This window comes from Bombina bombina, chromosome 4 (genome assembly GCF_027579735.1).
Source record: "Bombina bombina isolate aBomBom1 chromosome 4, aBomBom1.pri, whole genome shotgun sequence".
Classification (NCBI taxonomy): Eukaryota; Metazoa; Chordata; class Amphibia; order Anura; family Bombinatoridae; genus Bombina; species Bombina bombina.
The window spans coordinates 187840495-187852885 of record NC_069502.1 but is presented as its reverse complement, the minus strand read 5'-3'; the positions used below and the strand labels follow the sequence as shown (position 1 = coordinate 187852885).

Genomic DNA, 12391 nt, shown 5'->3' with positions numbered 1-12391 from the left:
GATAGTACATACCAAAGCTATGGAGGACTCTGAAACTACATTGGAAGGTTCCGCTCGTTGTGAATTATAATACCTGTTTATATTGTGAGGAGGCTATGGTTTGCCCTCCTGCTCAATTTTGTTCCATTTGCCTAGGCACTGTTTTTAAGTCTAAAAAGGGAACTAAGGCTGCTAATACACCTAGCGCAATTAGTCCCTCTGAACCATCAACCTCTCAGGATTCTATGTCCTGAGAGATTAATATCCTTTCTACTCAAACCACTTCACATGCAGTTCCCCGCGGCACAACTACTTCTCCATCCGGAGGGGGCCTTCTTCCTGTGCACTTTACCGCCCAGCGACAATCTGTGATGTCTGCGGTCCTGAGTGGCCTACCTGTCTCTGGGAAACGTAAGATAGAGGTCAAACATAGTTCTCCTGACTTAGTCATCTAAATTTCTGTCGGACCTAGCTTGCATGTACCAGCTATCCGAGGATGAGTTAACCACTGTAGCTTCAGAGGGTAAACTTTCTCAGTCGGAGACTTCCGTTACTAAATCTCCTCCAGCGGAAGAACCCTCCTTTAGATTTAAAATTGAACATCTGCGTTTTTTACAAAAGGAGGTCCTGTCCACGCTAGAGGTTCCAGAGGCTAAGCTACCTCAGAAACCTAAGATCCCTAAGTTGGACAGGGTTTATTAAGACAGGAAAGTCCCACAGACTTTTCCTGTATCAGTTCGTATGGCGAACATTATTAGTAACAAATGGGAAAGAATCAGAACTTCCTTTTCTCCCTCGTCAACCTTTTAAGAAATAGTTTCCCGTCCATGACTCACAATTGATGTCAGATCGTAACATTAATCAAGAGATTGTTGTTCCTTCCTTGTGTCCCAATCCTTCCTCGACGAAGGAGCGTTTGCTTCACAATCTAGATGTGGTTTGTGCCTTTAAGTTTTACCTTCAGTCTACTAAGGAGTTCAGACAATCTTCATCTTTGTTTGTCATCTATGAGGGTAAATGTAGGTGTCAGAAAGCCACTACGTCTTCCCTGTCTTTTTGGTTGAGAAGTGTCATCCGCCTATCTTATGAGACTGTGGGACGACAGCCTCCTGAGAGGATTACGGCTCATTCCACTAGAGCAGTAGCTTATTCCTGGGCTTTTAAGAATTAAGTCTCTATGGATCAGATTTGTAAGGCGGCTATCTGGTCCTCACATACTTTTTCTAAATGTTACAAGTTTGATGTGTTTGCTTCGGCTGAAGCAGCTTTTGGGAGAAAGGTTTTGCAGGCTATGGTGCCCTCAGATTAGGGTCCGCCTCTTCCTTGTTCCCTCCTGTTATTCCTTCAGTGTCCTCTAGAGCTTGGGTATTTTTTTGCCAACAGTATGGAATGAAGTCGTGGACTCTCCCTGCCTTATGGAAAGAAAACAAAATATATGCTTACCAGATAAATTCCTTTCTTTTCTGGCAGGGAGTGTCCATGGCCCCGTCCGTACAGGGCCGGATTTACACCCTAAGTGCCCCCCCGCACACCGATGTGCTGCCTACCTTAACTAAGATGACCGCTAGCATATTACACCCAGTGCCATTTCTGTATATTTCACTCACCTCTGCATATCTGAATATTACATCCAGTGCCATTCTTGTATATTACACAAATCTTTGCATATAACACATCCCTGCATTAACAGATCTGCAGAGTATTGCACAGCCATCTTATATTACAAATCTGCAGAGTATTGAACAGTCATCTTACATTAGAAATCTGCAGAGTATTGCACAGCCATCCTATATTACAGATCTGCAGAGTATTGCACAGCCATCTTATATTACAGATCTGCAGAATATTGCACAGACACCCTATGTTACAGATCTGCAGGGTATTGCACAGCCATCCTATGATATAGATCAGCAGGGTATTGCACAGCCATCCTATATTACAGAGCTGCAGAATATTGCACAGCCATCCTATATTACTGATCTGCAGACTACTGCACAGCCATCCTATATCACAGACCTGCAGAGTATTGCACAGCCATTCAATATCACAGACCAGAAGAATATTGCACAGCCATCCTATATTACAGACCTGCAGAGTATTGCACAGCCATCCTATATTACAGACCTGCAGAGTATTGCACAGCCATCCTATATTACAGACCTGCAGAGTATTGCACAGCCATCCTATATTACAGACCTGCAGAGTATTGCACACCCATCCTATATCACAGACCTGCAGAGTATTGCACAGCCATCCTATATTACAGATCTGGAGAATATTGCACAGCCATCATATATTACAGACCTGCAAAGTATTGCACAGCCATCCTTTATTACAGACCTGCAGAGTATTGCATAGCCAATCCTATATTACAGACCTGCAGAGTATTGCACAGCCATCCTATATCACAGACCTGCAGAGCATTACACAGCCATCCTATATCACAGACCTGCAGAGAATTACACAGCCATCCTATATTACAGATCTGCAGTTTATAGCACAGCCATGTCATCCTATATCACAGACCTGCAGAGTATTGCACAGCCATCTTATATTACAGACCTGCAGAGTATTGCACAACCATCCTATATCACAGACCTGCAGAGCATTACACAGCCATCCTATATTACAGATCTGCAGTGTATTGCACAGCCATGCCATTCTATATCACAGATCAGCAGCATATTATACAACCATCCATCCTATGTCACAGATCTGCAGATTATTACACACTTTTGAGGTATTCAGTATTGAGTCGTCACTCACTAGTAGTACTCACTCAGCAGCTGTAGCCTGTCAGGCGTGGGCACATAGGGTAGGGCACTGGGCAGGCAACAGGCTCCTCCGACAGCAGCAATGAGCACACTCAGCTCACTTCACTTTCCCGCAAGTCTGAGGGCGGCAGCCGGCATCACGTGACGTGGGCGTGACGCCGCCCGCCCAAACCCGCAAACCACAGGCGGCACTGGAGAGTGAGTGACTGGAGTCAGCCCAGGGTGGGAGGAACGAGGCGAGGGAGGGTATTTACTTGGTTTAATTGATTGCTATTATTGCTAGGCTACTAGTTGCTTGCTTGCTCCTCAGCTTGACCCAACCCCCCCCTCCCCCTCCAAAACGAGCGCACGTATCTAAGTCAGTGTACTGTACAGTCGGACAATTAGTATAACTAACAGCGTTTCAGCAGCCGTCCAGAGCGTGCCTGGCTGGCTGCCTGCCTGTGTAGTACAACAGACAGTGTGTGTGCTACGAACGTGTACTATTCAATCTACACAGGCTACAGTCAGCAAAGTCAGACCAATATTAAAAATTAAAACAAAGAGTTTAAAAGTAAAAGAATATATATATATATATATATATATATTTTAAATACACTGACTCTACAGCCAGTGTTGTGGCGCCCCTCACTGCAATGCGCCTGTAGGCATATACCTACTGTGCCTAATGGGAAATCCGGCCCTGCGTCCGTATGATATTTTGGTTTGGGCGACTCACCGTTAATTTTTTCTTCTGGCACCTTTATACCCTGATGTTTCTCCTACTTTTCCTTGTTCCCTCGACCGAATGACTGGGGGGATAGGGGAAGTGGGAGGAATTTTTAAGCTGTTGGCTGGGGTATATCTGCCTCCTCCTGATGATTAGGTGTTGTATTTCCCAACAGTAATGAATGAAGTCGTGTACTCTCACTGCCATGAATAAAGGAATTTATCTGGTAAGCATAAATTTTGTTTTTCTCAGGTGTTCAAAATCACACACTACTTTGTTTCAGAAAACAAATTCCTCTGCATTCTGGGTTACTGTTAGATATTTGCTGAGTTAATGGGGGATCTTTGAAACTACTAGTAAAATAACTCTCCTCTGTAGAATGCTTTCAGTTTTGTTTAGCTTGTAGGACAAGGCTTAAAAGTTACATGAAATAAATAAATGAGATGTTTTTGTGGCATGAAAAATAGAGCTGTTTTAATTGATGTTGACACTATCAGGATATGACATGTTTTGGATAATTGATTTATATCCATAGATTGATGCTCTCTTGCTTATAAGGTTGATTCCCCAGATCTTGGTGGAAAGTGATGGTATTACACATACTGGACAGAAACAGCCATTTTGAAATATCCTGATATTAGATGCATCGAACCATTAGATGCAGGAGTTTTTAAGTCAGCTGAGTACGTTTTTGTAAGAAGCTTTAATTTAAAAAGAAACCGCACACACACATCCCATTACAGGTTATAATATTTTTTTTCCTTGCTTTGTTTTCATGTAGCTCTGGTTTGTGAGGCTGTCATTGTTAGTGAAGCTGGGCCTTTTTCAGAATGCTGAAATGGAGTTTGAACCATTTAAAAACCTGGATCAACCCGATCTTTACTATGAATATTACCCCCATGTTTATCCTGGTCGGAGAGGTAAGGCCTTAATTATTATTTTATTCTGTTTAGGAGTTAGTTGTTGTTGTCACATATATGAGATGAATTTATCAAATGATTACATTTGTTGGTGAATAAAAAAATGTATCAGTTACACCAAACTGGTGGAAAAATAATCACAAATTGTCATTACGGTCTGTATAATTTTCTCAATATTTTACTTAAAAGGAATACTAACCCCAAAATGTCATGATAAAGGTAAAGAATACAATTTTAAATAACATTCCAATTTACTTCTATTATCTAATTAGCTTTGTTCTTTAGATATCCTTTGTTGAAGAAACAGTGATGTACATGGGTGAGCCAATCACACGAGGCATCTATGTGCCACCAATCAGCAGCTGCTTCAGCCTATCTAGATATGCTTTTCAAGAGAATTAAGCAAATTAGATCATAGAAATAAATTAGAAAGCTGTTTAAAATTACATGTTCTTTCTAAATCATGAAATAAACATTTTGAGTTTCATGTCTCTTTAACAGTTCATATGGCAATACATTTTAACTATACTATTTGTGTGCTTTTCATAACCTATATTGTTAAAGAAACATACAAGTAAGAATTGTAAGTGTGTGGGTGCATTTCAATTTGGAATAGAAGCATTTTTGAAAGCTGCTGCTTGTGGTACACACAGGATACATGCATATGCTCTTGAAATAGTAACTCTTACTAAAAGCATTTTTCTAAATTAAAGTGCACTCATTCTAGTTTCAGCTTTTACTATTATGTTCCTTTTAAATCAATCTGGTAGCAAAATCACTATTAAGTAATCCATTTTGAGAACTAATTGGTTAATTTTATATATATATATATATATATATATATATATATATATATATATATATATATATATATATATATATATATATATATTAGGCGATAAGCCTGCCCAGAGTGCAGTTTGTTTAAAAAAAACAAACCCCCAAGCTAAAGTTGTAAAAAAAAGTAAAATTACAGAAAAAAATAAACAAAGCTATCCAAAATAAAAAAATGAAACCTAAACTAATTAAAAGGGAGATAAGCTCTTTTCTTTCATGTAATTAGCAAGAGTCCATGAGCTAGTGACGTATGGGATATACATTCCTACCAGGAGGGGCAAAGTTTCCCAAACCTCAAAATGCCTATAAATACACCCCTCACCACACCCACAATTCAGTTTTACAAACTTTGCCTCCGATGGAGGTGGTGAAGTAAGTTTGTGCTAGATTCTACGTTGATATGCGCTCCGCAGCAAGTTGGAGCCCGGTTTTCCTCTCAGCGTGCAGTGAATGTCAGAGGGATGTGAGGAGAGTATTGCCTATTTGAATGCAGTGATCTCCTTCTAAGGGGTCTATTTCATAGGTTCTCTGTTATCGGTCGTAGAGATTCATCTCTTACCTCCCTTTTCAGATCGACGATATACTCTTATATATACCATTACCTCTGCTGATTCTCGTTTCAGTACTGGTTTGGCTATCTGCTATATGTAGATGAGTGTCCTGGGGTAAGTAAGTCTTATTTTCTGTGACACTCCAAGCTATGGTTGGGCACTTTGTTTATAAAGTTCTAAATATATGTATTCAAACATTTATTTGCCTTGACTCAGAATGTTCAACTTTCCTTATTTTCAGACAGTCAGTTTCATATTTGGGATAATGCATTTTGATTTGACCATTTTTTCTTACCTTAAAATTTGACTTTTTCCCTGTGGGCTGTTAGGCTCGCGGGGGCTGAAAATGCTTCATTTTATTGCGTCATTCTTGGCGCGGACTTTTTTGGCGCAAAAATTCTATTTCCGTTTCCGGCGTCATACGTGTCGCCGGAAGTTGCGTCATTCTTTGACGTTATTTCGCGCCAAAAATGTCGGCGTTCCGGATGTGGCGTCATTTTTGGCGCCAAAAAGCATTTAGGCGCCAAATAATGTGGGCGTCTTATTTGGCGCGAAAAAATATGGGCGTCACTTTTGTCTCCACATTATTTAAGTCTCATTTTTTATTGCTTCTGGTTGCTAGAAGCTTGTTCTTTGGCATTCTTTCCCATTCCTGAAACTGTCATTTAAGGAATTTGATCAATTTTGCTTTTTATGTTGTTTTTTCTCTTACATATTGCAAGATGTCTCACGTTGCATCTGAGCCAGAAGATACTACAGGAAAATCGCTGTCAAGTGCTGAATCTACCAAAGCTAAGTGTATCTGCTGTAAACTTTTGGTAGCTATTTCTCCAGCTGTTGTTTGTATTGATTGTCATGACAAACTTGTTAAAGCAGATAATATTTCCTTTAGTAAAGTACCATTGCCTGTTGCAGTTCCCTCAACATCTAAGGTGCAGAATGTTCCTGATAATATAAGAGATTTTGTTTCTGAATCCATAAAGAAGGCTATGTCTGTTATTTCTCCTTCTAGTAAACGTAAAAAATCTTTTAAAACTTCTCTCCCTACAGATGAATTTTTAAATGAACATCATCATTCTGATTCTGATGACTCCTCTGGTTCAGAGGATTCTGTCTCTGAGGTTGATGCTGATAAATCTTCATATTTATTTAAAATGGAATTTATTCGTTCTTTACTTAAAGAAGTTCTAATTGCTTTAGAAATAGAGGATTCTGGTCCTCTTGATACTAATTCTAAACGTTTAGATAAGGTATTTAAAGCTCCTGTGGTTATTCCAGAAGTTTTTCCTGTTCCTAATGCTATTTCTGCAGTAATTTCCAAAGAATGGGATAATTTGGGTAATTCATTTACTCCTTCTAAACGTTTTAAGCAATTATATCCTGTGCCGTCTGACAGATTAGAATTTTGGGACAAGATCCCTAAAGTTGATGGGGCTATTTCTACCCTTGCTAAACGTACTACTATTCCTACGTCAGATGGTACTTCGTTTAAGGATCCTCTAGATAGGAAAATTGAGTCCTTTCTAAGAAAAGCTTATCTGTGTTCAGGTAATCTTCTTAGACCTGCTATATCTTTGGCTGATGTTGCTGCAGCTTCAACTTTTTGGTTGGAAACTTTAGCGCAACAAGTAACACATCGTGATTCTCATGATATTATTATTCTTCTTCAGCATGCTAATAATTTTATCTGTGATGCCATTTTTGATATTATCAGAGTTGATGTCAGGTTTATGTCTCTAGCTATTTTAGCTATAAGAGCTTTATGGCTTAAAACTTGGAATGCTGATATGGCTTCTAAATCAACTTTACTTTCCATTTCTTTCCAGGGTAACAAATTATTTGGTTCTCAGTTGGATTCCATTATTTCAACTGTTACTGGTGGGAAAGGAACTTTTTTACCACAGGATAAAAAATCTAAAGGTAAAAACAGGGCTAATAATCGTTTTCGTTCCTTTCGTTTCAACAAAGAACAAAAGCCTGATCCTTCATCCTCAGGAGCAGTTTCAGTTTGGAGACCATCTCCAGTCTGGAATAAATCCAAGCCAGCTAGAAAGGCAAAGCCTGCTTCTAAGTCCACATGAAGGTGCGGCCCTCATTCCAGCTCAGCTGGTAGGGGGCAGGTTACGTTTTTTCAAGGAAATTTGGATCAATTCTGTTCACAATCTTTGGATTCAGAGCATTGTTTCAGAAGGGTACAGAATTGGTTTCAAGTTGAGACCTCCTGCAAAGAGATTTTTTCTTTCCCGTGTCCCAGTAAATCCAGTAAAAGCTCAAGCATTTCTGAAATGTGTTTCAGATCTAGAGTTGACTGGAGTAATTATGCCAGTTCCAGTTCCGGAACAGGGGATGGGGTTTTATTCAAATCTCTTCATTGTACCAAAGAAGGAGAATTCTTTCAGACCAGTTCTGGATCTAAAAATATTGAATCGTTATGTAAGGATACCAACGTTCAAGATGGTAACTGTAAGGACTATCTTACCTTTTGTTCAGCAAGGGAATTATATGTCCACGATAGATTTACAGGATGCATATCTGCATATTCCGATTCATCCAGATCATTATCAGTTCCTGAGATTCTCGTTTCTGGACAAGCATTACCAATTTGTGGCTCTGCCGTTTGGCCTAGCTACAGCTCCAAGAATTTTTACAAAGGTTCTCGGTGCCCTGCTGTCTGTAATCAGAGAACAGGGTATTGTGGTATTTCCTTATTTGGACGATATCTTGGTACTTGCTCAGTCTTTACATTTAGCAGAATCTCATACGAATCAACTTGTGTTGTTTCTTCAAGATCATGGTTGGAGGATCAATTTACCAAAAAGTTCTTTGATTCCTCAGACAAGGGTAACCTTTCTGGGTTTCCAGATGGATTCAGTGTCCATGACTCTGTCTTTAACAGACAAGAGACGTCTAAAGTTGATTACAGCTTGTCGAAACCTTCAGTCACAATCATTCCCTTCGGTAGCCTTATGCATGGAAATTCTAGGTCTTATGACTGCTGCATCGGACGCGATCCCCTTTGCTCGTTTTCACATGCGACCTCTTCAGCTCTGTATGCTGAAGCAATGGTGCAAGGATTACACGAAGATATCTCAATTAATATCTTTAAAACCGATTGTTCGACACTCTCTAACATGGTGGACAGATCACCATCGTTTAATTCAGGGGGCTTCTTTTGTGCTTCCGACCTGGACTGTAATTTCAACAGATGCAAGTCTCACAGGTTGGGGAGCTGTGTGGGGATCTCTGACGGCACAAGGAGTTTGGGAATCTCAGGAGGTGAGATTACCGATCAATATTTTGGAACTCCGTGCAATTTTCAGAGCTCTTCAGTTTTGGCCTCTTCTGAAGAGAGAATCGTTCATTTGTTTTCAGACAGACAATGTCACAACTGTGGCATACATCAATCATCAAGGAGGGACTCACAGTCCTCTGGCTATGAAAGAAGTATCTCGAATTTTGGTTTGGGCGGAATCCAGCTCCTGTCTAATCTCTGCGGTTCATATCCCAGGTGTAGACAATTGGGAAGCGGATTATCTCAGTCGCCAAACGTTGCATCCGGGCGAATGGTCTCTTCACCCAGAGGTATTTCTTCAGATTGTTCAAATGTGGGAACTTCCAGAAATAGATCTGATGGCGTCCCATCTAAACAAGAAACTTCCCAGGTATCTGTCCAGATCCCGGGATCCTCAGGCGGAGGCAGTGGATGCATTATCACTTCCTTGGAAGTATCATCCTGCCTATATCTTTCCGCCTCTAGTTCTTCTTCCAAGAGTAATCTCCAAGATTCTGAAGGAATGTTCGTTTGTTCTGCTGGTAGCTCCGGCATGGCCTCACAGGTTTTGGTATGCGGATCTTGTCCGGATGGCCTCTTGCCAACCGTGGACTCTTCCGTTAAGACCAGACCTTCTGTCACAAGGCCCTTTTTTCCATCAGGATCTGAAATCCTTAAATTTAAAGGTATGGAGATTGAACGCTTGATTCTTGGTCAAAGAGGTTTCTCTGACTCCGTGATTAATACTATGTTACAGGCTCGTAAATCTGTATCTCGAGAGATATATTATAGAGTCTGGAAGACTTATATTTCTTGGTGTCTTTCTCATCATTTTTCTTGGCATTCTTTTAGAATACCGAGAATTTTACAGTTTCTTCAGGATGGTTTAGATAAGGGTTTGTCCGCAAGTTCTTTGAAAGGACAAATCTCTGCTCTTTCTGTTCTTTTTCACAGAAAGATTGCTATTCTTCCTGATATTCATTGTTTTGTACAAGCTTTGGTTCGTATAAAACCTGTCATTAAGTCAATTTCTCCTCCTTGGAGTTTGAATTTGGTTCTGGGAGCTCTTCAAGCTCCTCCGTTTGAACCTATGCATTCATTGGACATTAAATTACTTTCTTGGAAAGTTTTGTTCCTTTTGGCCATCTCTTCTGCTAGAAGAGTTTCTGAATTATCTGCTCTTTCTTGTGAGTCTCCTTTTCTGATTTTTCATCAGGATAAGGCGGTGTTGCGAACTTCTTTTGAATTTTTACCTAAAGTTGTGAATTCCAACAACATTAGTAGAGAAATTGTGGTTCCTTCATTATGTCCTAATCCTAAGAATTCTAAGGAGAAATCGTTGCATTCTTTGGATGTTGTTAGAGCTTTGAAATATTATGTTGAAGCTACGAAATCTTTCCGTAAGACTTCTAGTCTATTTGTTATCTTTTCCGGTTCTAGGAAAGGCCAGAAAGCTTCTGCCATTTCTTTGGCATCTTGGTTGAAATCTTTAATTCATCTTGCCTATGTTGAGTCGGGTAAAATTCCGCCTCAGAGAATTACAGCTCATTCTACTAGGTCAGTATCTACTTCCTGGGCGTTTAGGAATGAAGCTTCGGTTGACCAGATCTGCAAAGCAGCAACTTGGTCCTCTTTGCATACTTTTACTAAATTCTACCATTTTGATGTTTTTTCTTCTTCTGAAGCAGTTTTTGGTAGAAAAGTACTTCAGGCAGCGGTTTCAGTTTGAATCTTCTGCTTCTGTTTTTCGTTAAACTTTATTTTGGGTGTGGATTATTTTCAGCAGGAATTGGCTGTCTTTATTTTATCCCTCCCTCTCTAGTGACTCTTGTGTGGAAAGATCCACATCTTGGGTAGTCATTATCCCATACGTCACTAGCTCATGGACTCTTGCTAATTACATGAAAGAAAACATAATTTATGTAAGAACTTACCTGATAAATTCATTTCTTTCATATTAGCAAGAGTCCATGAGGCCCGCCCTTTTTTTGTGGTGGTTATGATTTTGTATAAAGCACAATTATTCCAATTCCTTATTTTATATGCTTTCGCACTTTTTTATCACCCCACTTCTTGGCTATTCGTTAAACTGAATTGTGGGTGTGGTGAGGGGTGTATTTATAGGCATTTTGAGGTTTGGGAAACTTTGCCCCTCCTGGTAGGAATGTATATCCCATACGTCACTAGCTCATGGACTCTTGCTAATATGAAAGAAATGAATTTATCAGGTAAGTTCTTACATAAATTATGTTTTCTTTCATGTAATTGGCAAGAGTCCATGAGCTAGTGACGTATGGGATATACAATCCTACCAGGAGGGGCAAAGTTTCCCAAACCTCAAAATGCCTATAAATACACCCCTCTCCACACCCACAATTCAGTTTTACAAACTTTGCCTCCTGTGGAGGTGGTGAAGTAAGTTTGTGCTTGATTTTCTTCGTTGATATGCACTTCTCAGCATTTTGAAGCCCGATTCCTCTGAGTACAGTGTTTGTCAGAGGGATGTGAAGGGAGTATCACCTATTGATTCTATGGTTTTCCTCACGGGAAATCTTTTCAAAGGTTCTCTGTTATCGGTCGTAGAGATTCATCTCCTACCTCCCTTTTCAGATTGCGATATACTCTCATATTCCATTACCTCTACTGATACTGTTTCAGTACTGGTTTGGCTATCTGCTATATGTGGATGGGTGTCTTTTGATAAGTATGTTTTCATTACTTAAGACACTCTCAGCTATGGTTTGGCACTTTATGTATTAATATAAAGTTTTAAATATATGTATTGTACTTACATTTGCCATGAGTCAGGTTTATGTATATTTCCTTTTGCAGACTATCAGTTTCAAAATTGGGAAACATATTTAGGAAGTTATTTTTTCTTACTTGGGGTATAGTCTTTTCTCCAACATAGGTGTGTCCGGTCCACGGCGTCATCCTTACTTGTGGGATATTCTCTTCCCCAACAGGAAATGGCAAAGAGCCCAGCAAAGCTGGTCACATGATCCCTCCTAGGCTCCGCCTACCCCAGTCATTCTCTTTGCCGTTGTACAGGCAACATCTCCACGGAGATGGCTTAGAGTTTTTTAGTGTTTAACTGTAGTTTTTATTATTCAATCAAGAGTTTGTTATTTTAAAATAGTGCTGGTATGTACTATTTACTCAGAAACAGAAAAGAGATGAAGATTTCTGTTTGTATGAGGAAAATGATTTTAGCAACCGTCACTAAAATCCATGGCTGTTCCACACAGGACTGTTGAGAGCAATTAACTTCAGTTGGGGGAACAGTGAGCAGTCTCTTGCTGCTTGAGGTATGACACATTCTAACAAGACGATGTAATGCTGGAAGCTGT

General features: G+C 39.9%; 1 protein-coding gene across 2 annotated transcripts in view; it reads left to right on the top strand.

Moving 5' to 3' along the window:
* TRAPPC12 (trafficking protein particle complex subunit 12) overlaps nucleotides 1–12391 on the top strand; it is a 496716-nt gene that overhangs the window by 216491 nt on the left and 267834 nt on the right. For both annotated transcript variants that reach the window (XM_053709729.1, XM_053709728.1), the window contains one exon: nucleotides 4244–4382. In XM_053709729.1, the coding sequence (XP_053565704.1) occupies nucleotides 4244–4382 (139 nt within the window). The remainder of the gene's footprint in view (nucleotides 1–4243; nucleotides 4383–12391) is intronic.